Raw genomic sequence first — 27,891 nt, 5'->3', positions numbered from 1 at the left:
CCATCTGCACCAGAGGAGGGAAGCCCTTGAAAGCAACGAAAAGGGATGTTACGTATACTGTTAATGACAAAATATTTAAAGGGTATGCAAGAAGAAATTGATTTTCCTTAGCCACATATTTTAGGGGCACAGTCTTAATTCCTGTGCCTCAGGCTCGGTAAAGAGTGTGACACTGGTGCCACACATTACCCACTTGGCTGTGCATGAGAGAAGAGAAAAAGAAGACAGGACAGGATATGGTAGTAAGTAGTTTTATAAAGGAAAAATAAAAGTAATTTGTATACTACCAACTTCATTTACACTAAAAAAGAGTGCAACTGAATCTCTAGGGAACAGCCTGTCCAAGTTGTTGTCAATGTAGATGGAAATGGCACCATAAATTGAATATGCAAGTTGCATTTATGCTAGAATTTGGCTTTTTATGTCCCTTAAACTACACTGATTAACAGCACAGGCACAGCTAGGGGGACAATTATTTCATTTAATGAATAAGGGCTTAATTATTTAATCTAAAAAATATTTTCCCAATGTCTTCATTACATTTGTGTCACCCCTGAACAAGGCTCTCAATGGAGAGATTCCCAATAAACATGCAAGAGGTGCAGAGAACATTTTCTGTTGGCTCCAACAAATTACATCAGTGCATTACAAATTGCTAAGCACACAAATTACATGATTAATTACAGTATTTTGAATTGAAATAATTTTTGATTAATTTCTAATGCTAACATATCCAAGTAAAGAATTTTACTCCTTTTTTTTTTTATTCATTTAAGTGTAGAGTTAGAACAAAAGATTTTGTGGACATTCTTCTCTTACATATATGGAATTAGTGCCAATGTAATCACAAAAAAAAAACCCCAGCTGCTCCACTGAGACACCTCTGTAAAAAAGGGTAGCAGGATCAGTCTCATATATCTTTTGTTGACAATTCAATTTTAAATTTTTCTACAAGTGTTTTTTAGAGAAAATGACAGATTATGTGAGTTAGTCAATTCTAAAACACTAAGTTTGTTTTTGCTTTCCAAACAGGGCACACTACGGGACCAAGCTTAAATAATGATAAGCTATATACATTTGCTTACTCAGCTGAAGTGTATGTTGATCAGGTGAAAGCATCACTGCAGAAAAGTGCAGGCTACCGGATTTCTTCTGGTGTGGATGTCAACCTCTTATGGAGAAATCCTGACAACGATGATGACCAGCTCGTCAAAGTTATGGTAATTAATGCCATCAGACAACTTAAAACATGCCCAATCTTTTCTGCATTTATGTAACTGTTAATATAATCTTGAAGAACTTGTTTTCAGAAGATGAGCTAAATCTTTTATTTTTCTCTAGTCTCGTCAACTAAAACAAGCTTATTCGATAAGCTGATCCCTATGCAATAAGACTTCACAAGAATATACCTAACATCATAAGCCAGAACTTCAGAATATCTCCTATATTGTTTCATACAGCTTCTATAGCTTCAAACAACCAGTGTGCAAGCACCTACTTGAGAGGCAATAGGTTGTCTGAAGTCCTTTGGAGCTGCAAATCATGACATTTGCTAAATACAAACTGAATTTGGTACTTAGTTTTTCTGCCACTTATTTCCCCAGTGGTGAGTGCTGGTTTCTTTTGAAAACATAGACATAATAATCGTGGAAGATTAATGATCAGAACAAGAAACGAAGAAATAAAAAATATTAATTAGGTGATTTAGTCTATCCAGCCTACCCCAGGTCAATGCTAAATTGCTCTCTACATGAATTTTCTCTGCTTTTACTTTGCTAGATGAGAGATGTTCGAGTTGAAAATGTGAATGAACGTCCAGCTGCTAAAAACATCTTCACAGGAAAAAGCACAGAGAAGATCATTGGGAAAGAATATCTGGAAGCTTTACAGAGGCCCATAGTTCTTGAGTTAGTCCGTGGAAAAGTAAGACCTTGTCTTTTCAAATTCAGTCCCTGAAGAAACCTGAGACAAATCTTTTCTTAAAGGCTTGGAGAATTTACTAATTCACTATCTTGTCAGCGATCTTAATATGCCATTGTGTCCTATCTTTCTATACAAAATACAACAGTTTAGAACAGATTGTAATTTACCTGTACAAGAGGCCAGCCCAAGACTCTTGTTCATTGAGAACACTGTACAGTATTGAAGTAAACAGCAGATTGGTCACAAATATATGAGTACACATGAAGCTATATACACAATTGCTGTGTAAGATTTGTGCTGTTGACTCCAGTGAGGCCAGGATTTTATCCAAGGTCTGAAGGGAGAAAAGGAGATACAGTTTCTTGTGAGAGAGGTTATACCAAGCCTGTAAGGAACAGTGTTAATCACTTTAAACCCTTAGCAAATACTTTAGCCTGACTGCTTTTCCCACCTCTCTGGCTTGCTTATTTATGTATGTCACCTGCAGTTTCAGTGGTCCTCAGTTAAGCTTGATGCCAAAACAGCATTTCATGTTGTTCCTTTATTGGGAACTGTCTCCAAAAATCAGAAGAGAAGAGAGAGTGAACAGATGTGTCTTGGTGCGTGCCTGGGTTTTGTAGTTTGCTCTGAGAGAGCAACTAAGAGCACTGTCCCACTGCAGGAGCACCCGTGTCCAGTTGTAGCTCTCAGAGTCCCAGTCTTACTCAGGAAGGGAATCAAGTAAGTCAAGTAAGTCCATCTCACTCTCTTTTTCCCTGAGGACCTGCTCACTTTTCCCCTTGTGCTCAGCCTACCGCTCTGGCCAGGGAGTGGCAAAGTTTGAGCCATGGCTGCTCCTGCCTCCTCGCCACCTCCTCTCATTGCTTGTGGCCAGGAGCATTAGGCCAAGAGCATCACTCTCCCTGCCACAGCCCAAGCAAGTGGGCAGGGTGGACGTGGGCAGAGGGGCAGTGAGAAAGGAGGAAAGTTGAAGGTCACACTCCCTTTTCTCTTCTGCAGAGCGGAGTGAGGGCTGTGACACCCTATCCCAGCAGGATCTTTACCTCCTGCTGTAAATAGGCACCAAGCACATACCCTGGCCACCAGCTCAGTCTACTGAATTGCAGCTGCTATCAGGCCTGCTCAGTAACTTTTAGACTCAGCCTTGTCATCAGTTTTACACAACATAAAAAGAAACAGGACAGCATTGGCTTCCAACTGTACACATCCCTAAATGAGGACAGAGGTATCAGAAGAACACAGTCAAAATACATCTGCTCCTAATACTTAAAGCAGTTCACGCGCTAAGATTGAAATGTAGTATTAAAAGCTTGTGCTGTTTTTCTTCAGGTAATAGGGTTTGTACAATCCTTCTGTGGTTTCCCTGTGGTGTGATACTTTAATCCCTGGCACAGTCATTTCACTTTCCAGGGTTGCCCCGAGATAACATGCTGATTGTACTTACAGTTCCTGAAAAAAGTGCACTTTTAAAGCACCTTGAATGCAAAGTGGAGGTGCAAAGTCTTGTTACCAAAGGAAATGCTTAAGCACAACAGTTGACCCCATGAAGTGCAAAGGTTGTGATGTGTTTGACACGTCATATAAGTAATTCTGACTGATTTACCTATGACTCATTCTGGGTTTTTGTAACTGTGATTAAAGTGCAACAGATACTATGCCCCTGTGGGGAGGGATTATTTTAGGATTATGCAGAAAAATGAGACACTTGTGGAATTATGTAAAGTGCCCCATTTCCCTTCTGAATTCTCTCTAATTAACAGGAGGAAAGATGTTCATTGCACTGAAACTGTATTTAGGTACAGTTGGAGCCCAAAACATGTTTGTACTGTTGTCAGCAGGCCCTGCAGCCTCTGGAGTTTACTTAAATAAGGGCAACAGGTCCAAATTCAGCTTCCCAATGAGAAAAAAGTAAAGGGGGTTTTTCTAGAGAAGATCCTCACTATTTCTTTCTCATTTAACCAGATTTGTTGTATAATTGTTTTTTATTCCTACAGGTTAAAAACTTCTACTCATATCAAAATGAACCTGGTTTTACTCAAAATATTAAGAGAGGTCTGGCTAGCCTTTTCCAGCTACAACTGCACTCTGGTGCTTCCCGAGAGGTATGATGCTATATATCTGGCAAAATAATCATCGTTAGAGAAAGAGGCAGAACCTGGTCTGCTCTGAAAGGCAGACCTGTGGTTCCCGCTGATTTCAAAAGGAATGAACTTTGACAGAAATCAGCCCTTTTTTTTTTTATTTGTATATTTATGGTCACATAAAGGCAGTCTTCTAATATTTGGTGATACAAGTGAAGTGGCTGCACTTAACATAAAGAACTGGCAAAATCAATTTGATTTAAAATGCTTTTACCAATTTAGCAGAATTTGGTAATAAACCAACTTAAACCAGGTCACTATAAAAGAGATTATAGTGGTATTTAAATTTGGTTGACTCCTAAGCTCAATTCAATGGATTAGGCCATTTAAAATCAAACAGAATATCCTCACAAAGTTAGCAATGGTTTAACTGCATTCATTTAATTTTCATTACATTGTTAAATTTCTACATCTGTCCACATGAGCAAAGCTGGAATTTAACTCAAATTTGTAAGTATAGTGCCAACTGTTAGGTGTTTAATAATTTTTTTTTTGTTTAAACAAACATTGTTACTTTCCTTCATAGCTGTCTAATGAAAAGTATCCCTGCCTATCCAAAGCAGGTAGTTAGAAACACTGATACTCTCAAAACTGGTAAATAAACCCAAATGGTGCAGCATTTCAGGTACAGGATTCCAACCGTGGAGAAAATGATCTTTGGAAGGTGTTCTGGGCTCCCAAAGATAAATTCAAGAGATTATCCTAATCTAACTTTTTTTTTCAAGGTGGACATATCTGGGAAATGCAATACTACTTACCATGTGCGGCAAGATCAGGTGACTAAAATAAAAGCCCTGGACTCCTGCGAAATAGAAAAACAAGGATTTACCAGCCACAACCAGGTATGATTTCTTTAACAAAATAATATTTTTTTTCTGCCTATTTAAAATATATTCTTAGTAACTATTTCTCATTTTCTCAGAAATCCTTTCTTGCATTACAGAAAACAAATTCTACATGTATATTTTGTAACATTAGTAGTACAAATTTCATATGTAGTACCCATGGCGAGAATAGGGAATGGATTCTCCTCTTGTTTAAACCACTTTGGCTGAGGTGACATTGAGTAGAGCACACCAATTTGCATTATTTTTTTATCTAATCCGTAACACAGTTTCTATGCAGACTTACAGCACTTTTGTCCTGGCTGTACTGAAGTTTTAATTGATGTGTGGCTTCTTTTTTTCTTTGGAGGAAAATACTAGGTAACAGTCACAGTCATAGTGACAGCAGTAACTTTTTTCCCAGCTGCTAAGTCACAGCATTTAGTGTACACAATAAATGCCAGGCAAGATGCTGACTCCTCAATGGACCCCAGTCAGGCTTACCTGGAAGGTCAAAGGCTTCCCTAATGCACTGGTGTAATGAAGGCGATGTGCTGTTGAGGTAACTGAAGCTGTACTATGGCCTTAATGCTCCTCCGCTACCAGTAAATGCCTTTCTAAGAAGTTACTACTGAGCGCAGGCTGGACACGTGCTGAAGGCACTGGGATTCTCCGTGTCCGTAACTGACAAGTGCAAAGGTAGCACACACTGTTAATAAACCACCCTAACACTATGACTGAATTCAGGATTTTCACACTTGCCAAAAAGACTTCATCTTGTTTACAAGCTGATCAAGCAAGGTGGAGGGCTTTGCTTCCCAGATGTGAACATGACAATCTTATTTACAAAACATTTCCCCGGAAAAGCTTTTCATCTTATTCAAAGTGTATTTTTAACTAAGTGTAGTACCAAGCATTTTCTCAGTTGCAGCCTGGTCTATAACTTCCTCCCCTCCTCCCCCTTTTTTTTCCCCTGATACATACTGAATTTGAAACACAGGCTGCAGAGGAGAGTGGTTTCTTGCTACAGAAGGAATTCTTGAGAACCTGGTTTATAGGCTTAGCTTGAGATGTTGTCAACCCACATGCACCTTCCTCATTTGGCTATTTCATTACAAGTTTTACCCTAATTTGGAACTATAAGCCCTTTTCCTCTTCTATTGTTTATTGATCAGCCATTTTTCTGGTTTATTTTTAAATTATTTTCAGATTTTAGATGTCAGTACAAAAGCCACATCTGCCACAATTTATGTGCTGGAAGACAGTTTCATTAAATCCATTAAGGCAGAAGAAAATTATGTTTTGCTTCTGAATTCCCGACGAAAAACAGGTGCCAAAATAGTTTCAAAGTAAGTTGGGCAATTTGACTGTCATTGATGGTAGCAGGACTAGTGCTTCAAGTCAGGTTATATGTGTACGTCTTATAGCATCAAGGTCTAAAGCTGTAAACTCTCCAGGTAAGGATTTAGGTCTCTTTTGTATCCATATGATACCTAGTCCAACTTTGATTATTGCAAATAATAAATAATGGCATTCATAAGATATTAAATGAAAACAGCTGCAATTGGCCAAAACATTTTAAGCCATACGTTACTTCTGTAGGTGTTCTGTTTCTGTGTCCTCTCATTTCTTAAGAAATACTGTCAATGGATCTCCATTTCTAGCATGTGAAAGTTCGGAAGTACAGAAAACAAAATCTACTGCATAGAAAGGAAACAACAGTGAAACCTAGATCTGTGTTAGACTCCAGACTCTAAAATACTGGAAGTTTGGAGATACTCCTACAAGATAATTGATTAGGGCATCTCCTTAGTATTATGATATTAAAAAAATATACATTCAAAATCTCACTTTCCAGATCTTCTTATGAATAAATATATGAAACATATCAGAATATATATGGTTACTGAAGGCTGTTTACCAGGTGCTTTAAATCCATATTTTAGAAAATATATTATTTAGACATTTTATGCCACATACCTCTAGCAGTAATTCTGCTGGTATCAGATATTTCTGCTACCTTAAGAAAAGCCATAGACTTGCCATGTTCTAGACATTTTAAAATAAGACACTGATAAGTATGTGTTTTATGTTTTTGGTGTGTGGAGTGTGAATGCCATGACTTCTGTATTTCTGCTTTAACGGTTGAGTTCTAACGGTGTCTTCACTGTACGGATACACAGGCAGAGACTGGAACTGAAGTCAGTACAAGCTGGCCCTGGGCTGATCGCTGGGAAGCAAGTCGCCAGTGTTATCAAGATCTTGGACTCCAGTTACGTTGCTGTGACACTAGTAGCAGAGCCAGTCAAATCTGAATGTAAAAAGTGTCCTTCAGTAAGTAAACACAGGCTCGTTGGACATCAGATCAGTTGGTTGGGCAGAATAAGTGTGAAAGAAGTTTCTGTCCAAGCAGCCCACTAGGAGAGGTCTAACGTAGCGTTATAAAATACACCTTGGAGTGGGGAGCTCTGTACTGATGCAATGGTGCTCCACCACACAAGGGTGTTTTAAGATCTACCTCTAAAAGTACCAAGCTTTTTGCTCTCTTTCAAAGCTTGAGTGCAGTATTTCTAAAGACCACTAGAAAATACAACACCCTTTTTTTTTATGTCATCTTTGACAACCTTTAGTTGGCAGGAGCTTACTTCCTCTGGGTAATGGAGTGGGAAATGACTTTTAAGATGGTTGGCCAGTGTTTCTAAACAATTCTGTCATGGAGAGCTGAACTGCTCCTAGAAATTAAAGGTATCAGCCATTCCTTAGGCAGGCTAAACATTTGTTAGTGATATATCTAGCCTTTTCGTACTGCCTGATCCTGAAGGAAGTCTTTTATTTAAAAGATTTCATAGGTATTTTCTAAGTATAGAATGAGGCTTTAGTGTTCTTGGCAAGTCCAATACTGTTCTCATTTTTCTCCTGGAAAAAAAAAAAACAACCAACCTTTTTTTTTAATATTTAAGACATCTAAAGACTATTAAACGCTTGGTACTGTGAATTCATCATCTTTTGTTTTACTGATGCTATTCATCATAAACTAATATAAATTGCTACAGTGATTGTTAGCAAACAGTTTTAATGCTATTACTATTGTGGAATGAATTTAGCAGTGAATGAGAACATCAATGTAAAAACTATTATTCTCTGTCGGTTTTTGATAAGCAAGGGAAGGCTATTCAGCACACATAATTTTAATCCTCCAGAGATACTCCTTAAGAGCACAAATGCCTTACTATATTGGAACTTGTGCTAGTTGATTGGAAGTAGCATTGCACTGTAATACATTATCTTGTCTAATGCTTGCTGAGCTGCAGAGAAGGTAAAAAAATATGTTGGGGGAAATGAAACAAAAATGACGCTGCATGTGTGCTGGAGCAGTTCTGAGCAGGGAGCATCAAGGGATCTTAACCAGAGCAGGAACAGGTGCTTTTTCCCTGAATCTGCCCATCAGGGTTTGTGCTGACCAATTTGTCACTTGGAACTGAGTTTGTCATAATAGTTATAGAGATAATTTCCAGACCAATATAACAAACATAGGGTATAATTTCAGACCACTGCCTGGGGACTGAGCTATGTCATTATAAACCTAATGGCATGATGAGAATGAAGTTCTGCTTTCTCACTGTATTTTACAGTAACTGCTATGAAAAGATGGGGTCTATAAACAGAACACTGTATCCGAAACAGCAACATAACATTTGGTACTTATATATCATAGTATACACTAATGCCATGCTGACATGGTATGCCCTACAGTTTTACATTTTCAAAACCCTTTTAAAATCAACGGGTCTTATCTCTATCTTTATGGATTTGGTAAAATAACCGTTACTATGACTACTTCACAGTTGGCAGCACTAGCTTCTATGAGGTTATAGCCAACACTGACATCTAAATTTAGGCCTAGATATCTGTGTTTAGACATCATAAAGCATGCTCTTTTCAGAAGAGCTCATGGTTCTTACATTTTTTTTTATGCTCATGGTTCCCACAGGAGTGGAAGCTTGCCCCTTCTGAAATTAAGGTAGATTGTTCTGTCTTGTATAGCCAACCTTTGTAGATTGGAAAAGCAGCTGTCATGCACTGACCTTCAAAACCAACTCCTGGTCAGTTTAGGACCTCTTGGTTTGGCTTGAATTTTCCTAGAGTGCCCCTAGGACCTCTGGTCTGATCTCTCTGTCAGAGAGACAGGGATTCATGTCTGAGCTCGGATGAGTTGCCATGTGGAAATGCGTGCGTCTGTGCCTGAATCCTTGGGGTATTTAATCCAAACTGCCTAACACTCACATCAGGAGAAAGAAATCCCTCACAAAAGTAAATTGTGAATGCTGTTTTTTGGAGTCATGGTCAGTGCAGAAGATGGCAGCTGCTCCTTGTAGCAATTGAACAGTTAGAACACTGCTCCCAAAGAGGAAGATTTGGTCTCCAGTCTCTTTTGCTTGAGATGGCTCCAGGTCACATCTCCCACCTGGCTTGTCTCTAGGATATGGGCTAAGCTGATTAAGCCCTGGGCTCTGCATAGGAGAAGATACAGGATTAATGAGGTTAGAGATTTTTTTTTGCTGGGCTATGGTGCAACTTCAACAGGGGTAATAGAAAGTGCCCCATATGTTTATCCAATTTCAGCTTATAATAGCCACACTGACCTTGGTCCTAAGCAGTAATCGTGAGTTGAGGTTAACAGACCCATCTGTGCCTCAGAACATGAGCTCCTCCTAGCTGGTCGTTAATCCTCAGGAAATATCCTATGTCTCAATCATTGTTGCCTAATTATTGTTTGTTACAGTTCATGGAAGTTACACTCTGTACAGCTGAATGATACTTCTATTTGCCGGCAGGTTCAAGTGTTATTGCCTAATACAAAACCCATGAAGAGGGGAAGTATTTTAGTAAAGGTCAGCTGGGTGCAGGTGTTATTTCCCACTCAGGAAAACTGCAGCAAACACTGCTGCAAAGAACAGCTGAGTTTTCACCAAGAAATGGTCTTGCTGATTTGAGATAACAGAGGCAAAGGCAACTGAGAGAGGAAAGGTCAAAATACCTGGACTAGCTTCTTATAGGAGTGTATCTGGAAGGACAGATATAGGTGCTTTGGTGCCATGTTGGCTCATTCAGGTCAAAAATGTGGTGTGTGGAATAAATACAGCAACAACATATGAAGAAGCTGATAATTGTTCTAATACTGTCTTACCTATAATTTTGTACAATAACCACAAATCCCTTCCCATCTTATACAGATTTAGGAATAAGAAATGGGAATTACTTATGAGATATTTACTCCTGTTCCACACCAACCACTTAAAAAATTACCAGATTTTGAGAAAATATTATTAATTTGTGAATTGGGGATTGTGCACCTCCCACTTAAAAAAAAAGTCTTAAGAGAAAATGGGAACAGAAGGCAAATACTGTATTCACCAACAGGCACAGTGAATTTGCAAGAGAAGAAAATTCACCTTATTCCAGTTACAGTATAAATAATAATGTTTTGTTCCAAAATAGATTCCATTCAAGGCAATGTACATTATCAAGAAAATACTAAAGTGTTGGAAGAGAGACAGCTATAGAAAGGTTTCAAATATATTTGTGCTGGGATATCATAAATTAAATAATACCTAGCTAAAGGACCAACAATCTATTGGATTTCAGCTGAATTAAGCAATATCTGGCCCACATACCTGCATTTAGTAAGTCTGATTTTGAGAACTGAAACCACAGTCTGGGAGATCTGACATCATGTTAATTTTTTTTGCAGCTCTCTGAACACTGGCAGAGCATCAGAGAACATATGCATCCTGAAAAACTTTCTAAAGCTGAAGCAGCAAGAAGCTTTTTGTCCTTCATTCAGAGCATCAGAAAAGCTACGAAAGAGGAGATACTGCAGATTATTAGAAGTGAAAATAAAGAACTTCTGTAAGTCATCATGAACAAGCTTTCAAAATGTTTAAGTTGCCTAAAACTGCAGAAGGGCAAATTGCATGCAAAGAGATTCAGTGCTACTGGTGGTGTCCTAGCAATGCAAAACCAGTATTCAGTACTGTCTACAGGAAAAGTTTGTTTATTTTTTTAAAGCTGTGTTTGTTCTTGTAGTATAATATATTTACAGCACACTGTTCAGCCACCAAGATTGTACCTACAATGCAAGGCAAACATGCTTTGTAGCTTACCCAAAGGTTCTCATCCCAGCTGCTTGTTCTGAAACACTCTATAACTTGTTCCTGACTTGCCCATTTGTTTCCTTCAAATGGAAATACAGCAAAGGGGATGGTTCATGCCTGCATATTGTCCTAATATTAGAATTTGACTGTGAACAGCATGTGCACCTAGATTTGGGTATTGGAAAGCATTTCCAAGTCCCACCGCACAGTCAGGATCTTTCAAACAAATTATAGCAGCTGTTAATAACAGAGATAAACCTGAGAGTAACTCAGATAGTGTAGAGGCCTATCCTCTAGTTGCCATTATGTATGTAGAAATAAAACACCTTTTTCGATTTACTCTTTGTCCTGTTAACTTTCATACACTCTGGATAGTTCTGGTTTTAAATTACTTTTTTTTACACCATATTTGCATAAATTCAAATATTATCCATGGCTATTAATAATATCTGGACTTCATCTACCATTTTGAGGTGGATGAATTCAGGGACACAGTTTTTTCCAACAGGAGTAAAATATTCTGTCTCTTACATGAAGATATCTTTCAGCACATTAGCTTCTTTCTTTTTATATGGAGCAAAGTCTTTTCAGTATTTTCTAGCTCATTACAATGATATGTTCATTTCCACTTCTTTGTAGTCCACAGGTAGTGGATGCTGTAACCTCTGCTCAGACCCCAGCATCGCTGGAGGCCGTTCTGGAGTTTCTTGACTTTAAAGATACAAGCACTTCTACCCTGCAGGAGCGATTCCTGTATGCCTGTGGATTTGCTTCTCACCCCAATGAAATGCTCCTGAAATCTTTAACTGTAAGTCAAAGGACAAAACAAATACTTTGGAGCTAATACTCTTGAGCCTCATCCTTGTCAAAGGGGAAGGGAAGAAGAAACAACTGTTGCTGTTTCAAATTTTCCTTTCTTTATCCCTTCCAGGGTTTCCTTTAGCATGTAGCCCGTAAACAACAAAAATTCGTACATCCAGACTGAAAGTCTATTTACTTTATAAAATGTTATCAATACCTACTACTTGGAAAACAAACGTAATTCTGAGTGTTAGCAAAACAATTTGAGGATTATTTGATTGTTGCCTTATCAAAGTCCTTTAAGCCTTTAATACTCTTTTTTTTTTTAAACATAGCTTCAGAATGAATCTACTATTTGAGATACTGAATGTCACTCAAGGGGAAAATAGCAGTCAGTTACTATATGTAATGAGAGAGCAGTGCTCTACTTAGCCTGAGCCCAGGCCGTTGTGGTCATCACTGCCTTTGCATTGCACTAATGATCACATGAAATGAGGGAGGATATTCAGCCCGCTACAGACTGTGGTTCATCATATTTAGACAGAGAGACTAACAGCATTGCTTTTGCATAACAGGCTAAGTTCAAGGGTGATATTGCAAATGAAGAAATCAGAGAAACTCTTGTCATTGTCATGGGAGCGCTTATCAGAAAGCTGTGTGACAGAGAAGGCTGCAAGCTTCCAGTGAGTATCTGTTGTTCACTGCTGGCCAAATTCTGGTCTACAACACACATGAGTGATCCCTGATGATGTTACTGGGAGAGCATGAGACATACGGGAATCATATTCCTCCCTGTTTTAAAATAAGCCCCTAAACTCCTATGTTTGATAGAGTATTTTTTTTTTTTGGTAATAATGACATCTACTTAGTCAGCTTTAGGCATTAATCTGGTCTCTTCCTGTTTCTGTGGATTCCTCCCAGTTTGCCCTTGTTTAACAGAACTTTTTCTCACTCTCTACTCTGTCAGCAGGAGCAGTACTTGTGCTCGCTTGTCCAAAAGCTTTGCACGTCCTCAGAGAAAGACTGGCAAACTCAGGTTCTGTTTAATATTTGCAATCACTTTAGGTTATTTCAGCTCTCTGAGGAAAATTCATTGGTTCAAATCCTCAACTCTGCCCCAAACATGCATAGAACAACTCAGGAGGAAAGCTATCACCTTGACCATGGACTGAGTAGATACTGGTGATAGAGGATGATTGTGATCAGACAAGGCACTGCTGCTTGCTGGATCATGCTGTTCAGGATTGCAGTACACTACTGAAAAGACACAGAGCACCTGAACGGCCCTGAGGAATCCCTTTTTCCTTCCCCTCTTAATTGCCAAGCAGTCTTAGAATATGTTATGAAGCATTAAAGAATCCTTCCCTTGTCTTTTTTTTTTTTGTGGGAACATGTTATCCCCACAAGTAATACCTGTGAAGTCCCTGAATCAGGGCAGGAGCAGCTAGCAAATGATAAATCTATGGACCAGGTGTCACTGTGGCTGTAGCCACTTTGATTGTGCTTGAAGGAAGCTATCAACATACAGTTTACCAATGACACCTTTGCTAACCCTGTACAATGAATCTTTGAAACAAAAACATGCTAGAACCAAGCCCTGCCCCTCCTACTTCTGCGAGGGAAAAAGGTAGGTTTATGATCACCATTTAAACATGCTGTTGATTTTCTTTAGGCTGTTGTGGAAGCCAAAAGGCTGATTCTAAATAGGCTGGAGAAGGCTAAGAAAGATGACAATGTGAGGATGTACCTGCTAGCAGTGAAGAACGCACTCCTTCCTGAAGCAATTCCACTGCTTCTGAAGTATGCCGAGTCAGAAGAAGGGCCAATCAGCAATGTTGCTGCCACTGCCTTACAGAGATATGATCCTTCTTTTCTCACCAAAGAGGTAAGAAAATATACTGCGCAAGAAAAGAAATGCAAGAGATTGTATTAAAGTCTAAATTAACAGAGTTAATTTGTCAGTTCCACTCTTTTTAAAGATGCCCCATGTATTTTTTTTTACCTTCAGGAAATTATTATACACACTTCAGTTCCAGACAGAAAACTCTCTACATTCCTGCTTGCCAAATCCCAGCTTCCCGTCTGCCAGTGCCAGTCAGCCTTTGGCTCCAGAGTCACACACAGGCATTGAAGGTGGCAGGCAGTCTGCAGGGAAAACTGGGCTCCCTTTGCAAGAGCACTGCCTTCTTTGTGATGTGCAGGAGACATTAGGAACATTTGGGCACTTGGTAACCCCTGGTCTTTCCTGTGCTTTCACATAGCCAGGGAGAATGCATGAAGTAAGAGAAGGGTAAAATAGCTGCATCTTACCTTGCAGCCTCCAAGAGTAAGAGAAGACACACAAAATAGTGGAACATGAGCTCTTGCCTCTGTTACATCACCCCTCATCCCATTTCATACCTACTGCTGGCAGCTGTGACAGAGGTTGTCAAGGTGCTGCTCTGCAATGAACATGCCAGAGGCCATTCTGTCAGCGGGGCTACATGGCTTTCCACGGATTCATCTATAACAAAGATGTCTTGCAACCTTCTTGGGGACATGGGACCACCACAGGCACTATCTAGAAAATTAAAATGGCAAGATTCTTGATTTTTTTCAAGTACATATTCTCTTAACAGTTAAGGAAATCTCTCTCTTGATCTTACTACTGACACAGTATTTTGATCTTAGTGTTCCTACTTATTTACAGCCTTGCTGTGAAAATCAGTGTGGAAGACTGTGTTTGGATTGTGACTGAGAGAATATAACAGATGCCCTACTTGCCCATGTGGTCACTGAGCTATACATGTCTCGTACATTCCAAAAGGACCATTAAAAACAGGGTGCTGAAAATATATCCTTCTGTATTAGCCTTAGCTATGGAGCTAGCTTAAGCTGATATTATAAATGAGATTCCAATCTGTACTTTTCCCGGTCATCTGTGTGAGCACTGACTGAGTAATCTGTTTCCTGACCAGGTGAAGGAGACAATGAACAGGATATACCACCAGAATCGTAAAGTCCATGAAAAGACAGTGCGAACCACTGCAGCTGCTATCATCTTAAACAGTAACCCATCTTACATGGAAGTAAAAAACATCCTGCTCTCCATTGGTGAACTGCCTCTGGAAATGAACAAGTACATGCTCTCCATGATCCAAGATATACTTCACTTTGAAATGCCTTCAAGGTACATTAAGTTCAGTATAAACAAATACAGCTCATCTTTACTTCTTTGCAGAAACCCAAGGAACACACAGGTTCTCATGAATTACTACTGTAAAATTTAAGGAGAGTATAAAAGGATGCCTGATTTTTGTGTCACTTTTAAGTATTGATATTTCAGAATTAAATCTCTGCTTTTCAATTACATTCATTTAATAGCTATTCACATTTTCAGAGGTGCAAAAAAGAATTAGGCATCTAACTTGCATTACTGTAAGAAATGTCATCTGTTAGTCTTAATTGTTTCAGTGGGGCCTTTGCTTTTATATTTTAAGAACCAGTGAACCAGAAAATTTTAAACATCACAGCACTAGAATGAAAGTAATCAAAATATCTCTTCTTCTCAGCACCATTAATTTTCAAGCAAGACCTTTGCTTGTCTTTCTACCTATGACTGCAGGGAGTAGCTGAAATTGGAAAAGAGACTCTTGGTTAGGGCAGATTCTTAGTGTGAAAATGTGAGGTTTTTGAAGACCATCTTTCCTACTGGGAAATTCATCCTCTCTCAAATTTGATATTTCTACAGAACAGTAATACATTTGGTACTGTAACATTTTTCTGTCTCTGTGGTTTTGTTTGTCTGTTTGTTTCGAAACACCACAGCAAAACAGTTCGGCAAGTTCTGAAGGACATGCGGACTCATAACTACGATCGTTTCTCCAGGATGGGCTCTTCCTCTGCCTATTCTGGCTATATTACACGTATGTAACCTTGAAACTGCCTTTTAACCCTGTTTATATCCCCAAACATTTGATTAATCCACTAATTTAGTCACAGGTACCATCTTTCTTTTTTAACTAAGGTGGTCCTGATGTATCGTCCACATACAGCCTTGATATCCTATATTCAGGCTCTGGCATTTTAAGGAGAAGTAACATGAACATCCATATTTTTGACAGAAATGCTGAACTTCATGCCAGTCAGGTAACTGCCACACTGTACTTAAAAACTAAGCCAGTATGTAGCCCTCTTCTTACAGCTTCTAAATAATTCAGCTAATGCTTAAGACCATAAGGTTTGCTGCACTTGGCAGAGAACAAGTCAATAACAGGGGAAAAAGAGACTCATCACAGCCAATGAGGCACATGTTTGGCTAGCCAAAAAGACAGATAGTTTGTTCTGTATCATATATCAAGTTCTGTCTCTGGTGAAAGCCTATACTGCTTATATGATGTAATCAATAAAAGCTTTGTGAGTTTGTAAAATCAAGTCCTGTGTTTCGGGTATAACAGAGAATGCAATACAAGCAGTAGATCAAATGTACGAATCAAAGAAATTTAAATGACATGCTTCTGTTTTGGACTTTTCTTAATGCTGGCAAGTACTTTCAATATTATAATCCTCCCAAATTTCTGCAGGACAAAAATTATGCAGAGGAATGTCTTTGGGTTTTCCTCCCAGCTATCTGTGGAAAATAGTCATATGAATAAAGGAAAATTTGTTTGAAAGAAAAGTAGGCTTGGGATTGTGATCTGCATGTAGGCAAATTCTGCCTGCACCTAAAGAGAAGAAACATGCTATGAGATTATTTTCTTTTCCATTTTTCTAGCTGTTCTGCCTTAAGCAGCTGCTCTAGCTGCTCTTTCCTTAAGTCTTAACCTCATACTACTTAAACTACAACTACATAATGTAGAGTTAGGCTCTTAGACATGAAGAAAATGTGTAGAGTTGTTAACAGCCTGGGTCAGGCAGAATGTTTTCATTGATTCTGTATCACTGTTGCTTCTTAGGTGGTGATTGAAGCTCAAGGTCTGGAGTCCATAATAGCTGCAACTCCTGATGAAGGCGAGGAAAACCTGGACTCCTTTGCTGGCATGTCAGCTATTTTGTTTGATGTCCAACTCAGGCCAGTTACATTTTTCCAAGGGTATGGTGATTTAATGTCTAAAATGTTCTCAGCAACTGGAGATCCCATTAACGTGGTGAAAGGACTTATCCTCCTGACAGATTACTCACAGGTACTAATAGCACACTGCTTGCTTCTTTTTCTGTCTCTTAAGCACAGGTGCTCCCTCCTCCACACTGTTATTGTAGGACATCTTATGTTCTTTCTTTTCAATGCTGATAAACCTGATCAATGTTACATAAGCTTCTCTTACTATGGGAGCAATAGAAAAGTCACAAGTATTAAAAACCAGAATGAAATTACATGAAAAGCAACCTAGACCAAAGGTGAGAACACATATCATTCTAGAAAAGAAAGTAACACTGAATAAAAGCAAATCAAACTGAGTTTCCTGTAGAAAACTCATATTGCTATCAGCTATATCCTCCCCTCCCACAGTTTCTTGTAATACAGTATCGTCCCATGTGACCACCTCAGTTTTTCTCTTCACAAGTTGTGCAGAGACCTTATGTCAAATTAGGCTATAACTGTCAGGTATTGAATGAATGAATCACTGGTACTCAAACTTTCCCAGATAACTAACATTCAAAGAACAAAGCTAAGAGGTCCAAATTTCAAATGCTTGTTGCAGGAAAACCAGGAATTCAAATGAGGATTACACAGTTTTTATGCAACTATCATCCAAAATGGTCTGTTAATTGTATGCTTATAGACCCGTATTCAAATATGACCAGCTACATAATGCATTATTGGAGGACTAAAAATCTAGACATCTCTCTGAAAGTGCAAGGCCAGCATTTGGTTTGATATTTTTGTTCTTCCTGAGGAGGGATCTCCTTAGAACCTGTAGATTTAACAGCAGCACTCGGCTCATGAAATATCTGCAGGCTCGAACTTTACTTTTCCCCTTTAGTTCTTGGCAAAAGAAAATGTCAAAAGCAGATGATGAGAAAATCCACTCTGATCAAAATTACACCCCCTGCACATGACAGCTGTCCCAATCATGAACGCAGCTCAGCCCCTTTGTAATGGTATTATAAGTCTAGAGGGCTTCCCTTGCAGTGCAAAAATTGGCAAACTAAAGCTCATTCCAACAATGCTTTACAGTTCACATGCAGATTATGGGCAAAAACTTTACTATGACCTATTTAACAAACAGACTGCAGAGGTGAGAAAGATAATCAAGTCCAGTCCTGAGCATGCGAGCATGGTGTTTACAGAACTAAATATTTCCAACTGCTGTGCATGCACCAAGCTCCATACATATCCTGGCTGAATCAGCTGGCTGGGCATCCCGAGAGATCTGCCAGCCAGCAGATTCTCCACTCCCCGTCTTTGGAGAACATCACGAAAGTCTGGGGCACACCAGGGCTGGGACTGCCTGCTATTTTTAACAATATCAGGGTGTAACATTTTCGGTCAGTTTTTCTGACTCTCTGGAAGCCTGGGCAGCAATGTCATGAGATGAGATCCCATCCTGCTTTCTCTCTCAGGTTGCCACTAGCACAGTTGCTAGCTAAGCTCTTTGGGACTCAAGCACTGGACACAACCAAAACTGTGTTCACACCCCAAAAGGCACTTATTCTTACCTCTTCACCCCACAAAGGCAAAAATTATTTAAAGCACTGTTGAATACGGCTTCATGCTGAGCTGTGTTTTAAACACAGCACATCTTTCTAAGAATGGTTTTACAGCTATGTTCCAGGTCAATAGCAACATCAACATGATTTGGGCACTTCCACACAACCCAGTTGAGCTTTGTTAGAAATGCTTTTACCTATAAAGTTCTTGAACGTGTGATTAGAACTGTACCAGAAAACACTGTCAGAATGGCAATGTGAATGGGGTAGCACTGGAACTGAGGAAAAACAGTGCAAAAGAGCAATAATTACTCTAGCTTCTTGGTAGTTGAGTACTACCTCCACTTTCCCTGGCCAGCATGGACAGGCCTTGCCCAGAATGTAAGCCCCTTTACAAATTCATACTGTAGACAACCAAGCCAAACGTGGAGTTATCTTCTTTCAAAGAAGAAAACCAGGCATTGGAAACAGTGCCCATTCTATGATACCAAAACTCAGTGCGCCACAGCTGGCCGCAGTGTGATTTCAGAACAGGCAAAAACCAAACGTAAGATACAGACAGCGCAGTTGAGATCAAACATCAAAGGATGGCTTGGAAGCCAAGACTGGAATACAAAAACAGGGCAATTGAATTGTCAGAAAATAACTTATGTAATATTTGGGTTACAGTTCTTGCATCAGTGCAGCCTGATTTTGAGAAAAGTGATTTTTAAATATTAGAAAGGTTCTGCACCCCTATTGCTGTTTATAAGGATAATTTTGCACAGAAAGACCAAAACTGAGTTGTACTCAAACTCCTGTCAAATCTATCAAATAACTCCACCCCCTGGAAAATAGCTTCCTTTCATTAACTTTACAACTGCAGTAATCACGACAGGCACATTTTGGAGAGATGATTTCCAAGTTAATAATGCTTCTAAAGCTTACACTCCCGCCCACTATCTGTAACCTCTTTTCTCACATAACTCCACAGGCTGAAATCAGAGTGTGTTTTACAGGCATTGCCAGTTCTCACAGTGTTGTCTGAGGGCTAAGAATAATCATGCAGAAGTTATAATTCCCTCTATAAAATAAACAGCTCTCATAAAACTGTTTTTGAGACTCCTGAGTCACCTGGATTCAAGTTCAGTAGTGTTAATATTTCGCCTAGGCAACACACCTGCCAGAAGCACAGAGACATTAAATACTGTATTAATAGTTCAGAGAAACCATTTGAAAGCCAGACCCCAGTGGAAGATGGCCAGTTCCCAAAGAAGTGCCCGTTTCAGTTTCACTTGTCTCTGTGTTGCATTACAGTAGTACTGTGTACAGTGCAGTACATAAACTTTTTTTTTTGTTGAATGGTAGCATGTTTCAGCATTTTAAACAGTAACAAACTACTGATTCTGATCTTACGGATCACATTTTCAACTGCAAATGATACACAAAGCTTAAAATAGGAAGGGAAAGGAAAATACTGCTCCTGGGGAGGCTGGGTCCCTGTGATTTACACCTCCCATCAGCTTGGATTGGACTTGCACATGAGGTGAAGGACAAGACTGAGCTCTAAATAAGGAAATAGATGAGCTAGTAAAACCGAAGACAAGCACTCCTTAGCTTCTCTGCTGGTTTCAGTGACAAACCTGACTTAATTCTAGGTAGCCTTTAAAGCTTTAAACTGTGCAGCCATTGCAAACCAAGCCTACTCTAGTATTACTAGGTGCGATTTGACAATGCATCTAAAAATATCTGCTCCTCTGGTTGCGTGTACATATCTCTGCCAGAATGTATACTGTTATCTCCTCACTTATTAACAGCTACCCACCAATTCAGTCCCAATTAAAAGCAGAGTAAAATAAAGTAAAACAAGCTTTATCTCCACACCTAAACAGACGGATAAGGAAAGTATTCCTTGCCACACTGCAGTCAGTAGAAAAACTCCCTTTGATTTCAGAAAGACCACACTTCCAAGTCATGATTTTTACTTGAGTGAAAATAAGAAATCAGAGCACGATATGACCACACTTGCTGGGTGCACACTGGATTTATAAACCACAGCCAGCCCACTGCATTCTGACATTAACTCCCAAGCCCACTTCAGCAGCAACTGACTGCCAAGTTGATTCTGCCAAGGAGATTGTTTCAGAGATTGTTTATTTACCCTAAAAGGTTAGGTAACCATATACAGCCACCATAATTATCCAAGTCCTCGATTACGGCAGGAAAACTTTGATGTTCTAAATAAAACCCTCCCCAAATGTTGTTCTGCAGCATTAGAGGTGCTGAGGGTATCACAGGCACAGAAACTCATGAAGAGAGAGAAAACCAACTGAGAGAGAGGAGGAAGTGTCCTGTATGCGAGGGACATGATTAAAATAAACTTTTCCCAAATTAATGGTTCTTTTAAAACAGTAAATTAATCCACTAGTTCGTAGGGAAGCAGGGCAACCATATAAAGTGAGTTAGATTGCAAGCTGAGTGAACCTTAAAATCTTGGCTATGTGTCAAAACTTAAAAGTAATGAGCTGCCATGACCCTGGGCTATATTATCACTTCCGAAACGGACTCCGCATGATGCGTTTCCAGTCCAGCTGAAGAGGTTTCAAGAAACCATGAACACACTTGATGGTCAATGGAAAATGCATTAAATGCAAACTCCTGGTGACAATTAAGGAGCATTAGCTTATGTGTTTGGCCACCCAGCCACTGAAGATGTCATTCCTGCCACACGGTGGGTTTGCAACCACTACACACTGCACAACTGCTTGCAGCACTTTGCATCCTAGTGCCAGTACGGGGCTGCCTGCGGGAGTGCTGAAGAAGCCACACTGCACTGCACCATTGCTGGGCCTCCCGCGAGCAGTTTAATCTGACGTAGCTGGACTGCCAGCAGAGCCTCCATGAGGCTTGCATGGTAGCTTTTGGAGACAGAGGCCATGATATTCCTTGCAGTGATACTCCTTGCTGAAATTATGCCAGCTGGCATGTAGGAGAGAGGGGAAGGATTCAAGGCACCTCGCCTTGCCTTCATCCCAGTTTCTAAGGAGCAGGGTACATCAGGGGTGTTTTGTCTACCCTTTCAGAAAAACCTTCTACTCCTTTTTGTTCCTGCAAAGTGACAAGTTGCGTGCTTGCTGTACAAAAAGGAAGGAAAGTAAGGAAAGCACTGAGGTCTGCAGTCAGTAACGGGAGTGTTACCTGTGCTTTCTGATGGCTCTAGGAGATCCAGCTGCAGTCTGGGCCGAGGGCCACCGCGGAGTTCTTGGGTGGCCTAGCCATTGACATCTCAGGAGGGATGGAGTTCAGCCTGTGGTACAGGGAATCCAAAACCAACATCAAGAACCGGTGAGATACTCCCAGCACACGCTATAGCTGTAGAGAGCTGACCTTGCAGATGAGTTAAAATTAAATAAGAGTTAAATGCATGGGAGAACATTTGTAGTTCTCTTTTCCTTTACACCTGGGTAATATAAATCCCACTGGTCTCATCTGAATTTATATACCTTTGCCTGAAGAACAGGGTCCTTTGAGGGCACTTTTTATGTATGGGTGGTGGGACTGTTTGCAATTTAATTTCCTCTTTCTTAATGGGTTTTGCATTATTTATAATGCCTGAATTTATTTGCAGGGTAGCCGTTTTTATAGCTGGTAACACTGAGGTGGATTCCTTCTTTATAAAAACTGGTATAGAAACCACTTTGGAAGTAGAAACGACATTAGACTTCATCTCCACGGTGCAGTTTTCACAGTACCCATTTTTAGTCTGTATGCAGATGGACAGAGTTGAGTCTCCATTCAGGTAAGAACTCACACAATTTCTGAAGTGTCCTTCCAGCCAGCTGCTCAGTCTGGAACTTCTGGTGTTCACAGCCATGAGGGATTAACAAGAGAGGCCAAATTTCAGCCTAACACAATCAGGGGCAGTGTATGCTGTTACACCAACCTCTCTGCTAACCCATTCTTCCCTGTCCCTCACTCGTGAAATTCAGAAAGGACCTTTCTGAAGATCACAACTTGCTCAGGATGGGCATTTTAGTCCAATTTTCTGATTTGGTTTTGCAAGTAAAGTAACTGGCAGCACACTGGTCCCCTTGCGTACAATCAGTTCTGACAGTGACCTGAAACTTTGCCAGCAGTAGTTCTCTATTACACTGTTGAGAAGGGACGTGCATAGCCATAAACTAGCTGAAGTGGAAAGTTTTCTTTATAATCTTCTGTTTACTAGCATCAACAAAAGTACCTGGTGTGTTAAGCTCTTGCAATCATTGTGTTCTATCATATTTTATTAAGGCACCAACTTCCCTGAACGCTAAACAACTGCACAATAAGGTAAAAGGATGCTTTCTAGTAGCCAAAGAGTAGTAATTGCATTGCCATGTGAGAAGCCGGGCTTACTACGCCCTCCTAATCCCTATTTGCTAAGACCTAAAGGTGACAACATTTGCAGAGCCTGTGCCAGATTTCCATTCAGGCTTTTCTGATCCAAAAGATGGTAAGCCTGAGAGGAAAAAAGAACTTGAGGATCTCTAGGAAATCCTACGAAAACAGTATCTCTTATTCTGCAGATACTAAAACATCTTCTGATTGTACCTACACATTCTAGAAGTGTAATCTCATCTGTATGTAAAGTGCTTATCTCTAGCTTCACCTACAGGGTACAGATTTTGCATAAATTTAGAAATGCCAGACCACCATGTTGTGTCTTTACAGGCGTTATGTGACTAAGTATGAAAGTCTGCCATCTGGCAGACGGTACAGTGCAAGGAGAGGGAAAGCAGAACTGTTGCCAGGTAACGAATACCCTCTCCATCAAGAAAACTCCAACATGTGCCGGACGGTCATCAGTGCAAAGTCTGATTCTTCCAGCAACTGGTTTTGAAACGAGCATGTATGCTTTTGCTTTCCTGAATCCATGGCTCCCTCAGTGGCAGGCTTGTACGTACCATACTAACTTGGAGCTTGATCTTGCACCACTGCAGTTAATGGGAAATTTGCCATTGATTTCAACAGGCCAGGATCAAACTCTCTGTGCGTGCACAGTGTTTACATATTAACCTATATTTAAGACTTTTGTAAAAAAAAAGCTAAGGCAAATAAAGACCAATTTGGTAGTATTCCATGCACTCCCTTAAGGGTGGTGCTAGTTCTTTATTTTTACTTTTTTGTGCCAAAAGCAAAAATAATCTCTCATTTTTCTTTCTTGGGGAATACAGAAGTCCATGTTTTTGACATGCAGTAAGAACAATTATGATGTATAAAGAATGATTATTTATGAATATATTTTAAAGTATTTAGGTGTTTCAGGCCTATGACCGATCCTCATTCAAATGTTCAAGTACAATTAACATCTAAGTGGGATTGTGAATTCCTGCTTACTCAGTATTGCCTGTTTACAAAAAAGCAGGTTTTATTTTACATTATTTCAAAGGACTTTCCCTTTTTTTAAGCAGTCAGAGCTTGATTATTATTATTTATCTTTTTAGGTTTTTTATTAACTGCTATAGTTAAATAAAATTGATTAAAAATGTGGGGTAACATTTCCAGAAGTACTTAGAGTTGCCTTAATTCTGTTCCCATTTAAATCAAGGGTATAATTTCTGTAGTTATCACCAGGGGCAGAGTTAAGCCAACACTGATTGCTCTTCAGGGTTGCCTCCTGAAAATTTGTGTCCCTGTGTGTAATCAAGGCAGGTGTATTTAAAAAAAATGAGCACCCAGTAAGGCAATTCTGAACTATGATGAAGGAAAAGGTCCTGAAAGAAATCAATTTTTAATTCACAGTTTAGCAAAGCATCTGCAGAGCCAGAACATTTTCTTTAGGTATGTTAGGCTCATATTTCAATGCAAAAAGTAATCACTATTCTTGCAAGTCCTCCAGTTATACCTTTTAGCTCATTCAAGCAGTGTCTTCACAGGAACTGTGTAAAAAACCCCCTCCATTTTACATTTACAACAGCATTGCAGATTAAGAAATAATATACCTCATCTCAGCTCAGCTGATCTCTGACATGATCCATCTGATTTAATTTTTATGGGACAAGGTAGGTGAGTGCTGGTCACAAAAAAGTAAAATAAAAAGCCAGGAACAATTTTTTTTTTTCAAAAAAATAAAACCAGGCAGGAAAAACTCATAGATTGTAATGAAAAAAAAATATTACAAGGATTAAAAAAAATAAATATTTTGTATTGTTAAAAAACAAGAGTGGAGAAATATGCAAAAATCAGTCTGTCAACGGGATGAACAGTCTGCTTGTTGTCTTTCCTGAAAATGCTGACACAATTCTAGTCAAAGCATAAATAAAACAGGTAAAAAGACAGTGTGGAAAAAATTGTTTTGTTTTCAGTCTTAGTGTTTGTCCATTACCTTCTGAGTTGGGAAAGCCTCTTGTTTGGGAAGGAATGGTGTTGATAAGGGCATGAGGAACCATGTAATTCACCACCACATAGGAACCAATAACGTAAGTTGGACACCCACTTGTCCTGGGCTCCCCCTCTAGTCAGGAGACAGAGGTATCTCCAGAGGGTGGTATAGGCCTCAAGTAGAATGCACCACATGCTGGAGGCTTCTGATCCTCAGCCTTCAATGCCCTCTTTCACTCCTCTGCTGAACATTTTGTGCAACACCCCATCCCGAGACATTCCTCCTCCCTCAATAAGGGGCAGTTTCTCCTTCCTCCTTTCAAAAGCTCCCCTCCTTCTCCTCAAACACAGTCCATCTTCTTTCAGCAAGGCTCCCACAAAACTGTCTCTTCCTTTCAATATCCATGCTCAAAGACTGCATCCTCTGTACCTCCACTACTGTGGAACCAAAATTGAAGACAAGCTTGTACATTTGTTATTACTGCTTGCTATTTGTGTCGTATAAAACAAAAATAAGATCAGAGCTAAATATTCACACACCTAGAAAGAGGCAGTCTCCTCCTGCAGTGATCTGACACCTTAAATATAGAAGGTGGACAAAGAGTGGGACAAAGAAATAGCTATCAATCATCACTATTTCACTTGTAGAGAACAGAGATAGCAACAGATGACAACTTCAACTCCACATCCTAATTTGCATCAACAGTCAGCCAGGCTTGCCCATGACTTTGCAACCCAAAATCAGAATGAAAAAGTTCTAGATAATGAAATTTTTATCTGTATGATCTGTGTCTAATATCAGCAGTCCCACTGCAAGGCTTACTCTCGCTTAGATTTATCAAATGTAAGAACCTTCTGAATGTGTGCCTGCAAAACAGGGCCCTTTGGCATATAAAAATAATGTAACATCGGTACTCACATTAAAAAAGCCTAACATATTTTCCGATTATGAAAGATAATCCAGCTATTGTCAATGATCTGGCCAAATACACCATATTTGCTTCTCTTTCACATGAAATGCACAAATCTGTTTAACATAAATACATCAAGTCTCCCAAGATACTGATCCGTGTGTTTTACTTTTTTATTTACTCATCAAGCCCTGGCACAGCTTGTTGAGGAAAATCATGTGCCCATCTGCACTACTGAAAATCAGTCTTTCAGAATGGGACAAACAGCCTGCAAGAGCAATTTTGGGGCTTTAACATTATTTGAAATTAAGTTAAACAGAGCCCACGTTGCTCCTTCCGAAGTGACACGTGTCCTCGTGGATACCCCCTGGTATGGCAGCAATACACTTGCTTCTGAAGCTATCTGACCCTAACAGCTGGACATAATGGGGATTCCTGAGGAGGTTTACTCCAACAGCTGGGTAATGGGAGGCCACAGCTTCCTTACGTGGTCTCCATAGATACAGAAACAACAAAACAGACAATCTTCTAAAAATAAGGTGAAATTAATACTCTGCTTAAGCCTGCATTTGAAGTGAAAACACACGTAGGGTTACAGCTGAAGCAAACACTATGATGATTTACCACATCAGTGGGGGTTAATCACAAACACACAACATAAATCTTTAATAATGGCTATTATCCACACTTTTAATTAATCAGCACTTGCAAAAGAGATGTTCAAACTTTCCCCTTAAACATTCAGGGAGTGCTAATTTTTAAACAGTATTTTTAATATACTCTTCAAAACATATTCAGATTCCAGGATTCCGTTTCTCACTCCACTCCTAAGCAGATGCTGGTGCAGAAAGCACAGGGGAATATAAAGATCAATGGTTTGGAAGGCAGACCTCCTCATGAGGTTATGAATTAAGCCATCCATGCAGTATAGGTTAGCAGATATGAGGACTAAACATCATTATTTTTGTAACACTTGACCATAAATAACTGCTGGTAAATGCACTCTTCCCTACCAGTAACGGATACAAACGGGAGGTGCACAGGTGTAAATCGGCATGATCTCAGGACGGCCTGCAATCGCGCTGACAGCATCTGCCTTTCCTTTTGTTAGTGGGAAGAAGATAATAATTTTCATTCTTTAACTTTTTATGAAATTGATTGATACTTGGTGAAAGGTGCTAGGGTTAACACACATGCAAGAACTTTTAAAATACTTAGCCTAGATTTCCAATGAATACACATTATTTATAAAACCAACTCTAACTTATTGAGAGCATCTGGTGGAGAATTTGTCTGGCCACACAGCACGCAAGGAACTGCAGTCCTTAAGTACAGATAAGTTTTAGGAGTTAGAAGCCCGTATAACACAGGCTACAACAGTACCTTAGAACACAGGAGGATTTGTTTAAAACAACAAAATAAACAGACGTCCTGGTTCAGCAAGGTTTCTAACCATGTTTTCAAACTGAACTGCGTGCCTTGCCCAGCGGAGGTGAATGGAAAGCAGAGCAGTGGCAGAGCTGGGCTGGCAGGCAATATTCTGCAGTGTCAGGTTCGAATTTGGTAACTAGATGCTAGGTACCTCAAAAATAAAACAGCTGGATAGACTGGGGATACAGTTCAGGTTTGGCAAGCAGGCTACTTTTTCTCAACAGCGACAATCCAAGGGGCCAGCAATTTTACCTAAAATAGGTGCTTTTTAGATTTCTTTCTTTTTTTTTTTAAGTGCTTTGTTTTATTGGATAGCTTGCTCAGATCTAATATCAGGGAATTATCTGCTTCTCATTTTGCTTCTCTCTCATTCCTTCTCACAAAAGGTGCTGCATTTCTACCTTTTGGTCTTGTCATTCCTACCAGGGATGTTTTAAAGACTATTTAGAAACTCAGAAAATCCTTGAAAATCCCAGACATATTTCACTTGACTTTTCAGTTTAATTTAAGATATCATAAGAAATGTTCTCACTTTCATTTTAGTGGATTCTTGTAGCGTGAGGCTCATTGCTGCTGGACAAACACTGGCTGCAGGAGTGGGCCCCTTAGGGAAAGGTTAGAGTTCATATCTCTCAGCATATTTACTTTTGGCCTGGTTTTTGTAGAGGTTTCAGCTTAAAAGGTCCATCTACTGTCAGAAACCAGCAGTGCTGTGAAGAGCTCATTACAGAGATCC

At 39.6% G+C, this 27,891-nt stretch overlaps 1 protein-coding gene across 1 annotated transcript; it reads left to right on the top strand.

Moving 5' to 3' along the window:
* Positions 1–1,109: 1,109 nt before the first annotated feature.
* On the top strand, positions 1,110–24,782 carry MTTP (microsomal triglyceride transfer protein). The gene is made up of 17 exons (XM_010124312.2): positions 1,110–1,220; positions 1,780–1,923; positions 3,918–4,025; positions 4,790–4,906; positions 6,098–6,237; positions 7,072–7,222; positions 10,641–10,798; positions 11,683–11,851; positions 12,420–12,527; positions 13,517–13,729; positions 14,802–15,013; positions 15,652–15,749; positions 15,851–15,972; positions 16,779–17,006; positions 21,674–21,798; positions 22,082–22,252; positions 23,164–24,782. Exons 1-17 carry the CDS (start codon positions 1,218–1,220, stop codon positions 23,330–23,332), a joined length of 2,436 nt encoding a protein of 811 aa, XP_010122614.2. The 5' UTR covers positions 1,110–1,217; the 3' UTR covers positions 23,333–24,782.
* Positions 24,783–27,891: the final 3,109 nt, after the last annotated feature.

Source organism: Chlamydotis macqueenii, chromosome 4, assembly GCF_036417535.1.
Source record: "Chlamydotis macqueenii isolate bChlMac1 chromosome 4, bChlMac1.mat, whole genome shotgun sequence".
Lineage (NCBI taxonomy): Eukaryota > Metazoa > Chordata > Aves > Otidiformes > Otididae > Chlamydotis > Chlamydotis macqueenii.
The sequence above is the reverse complement of the archived record's forward strand: the minus strand, read 5'-3'. Positions and strand labels throughout refer to the sequence as shown.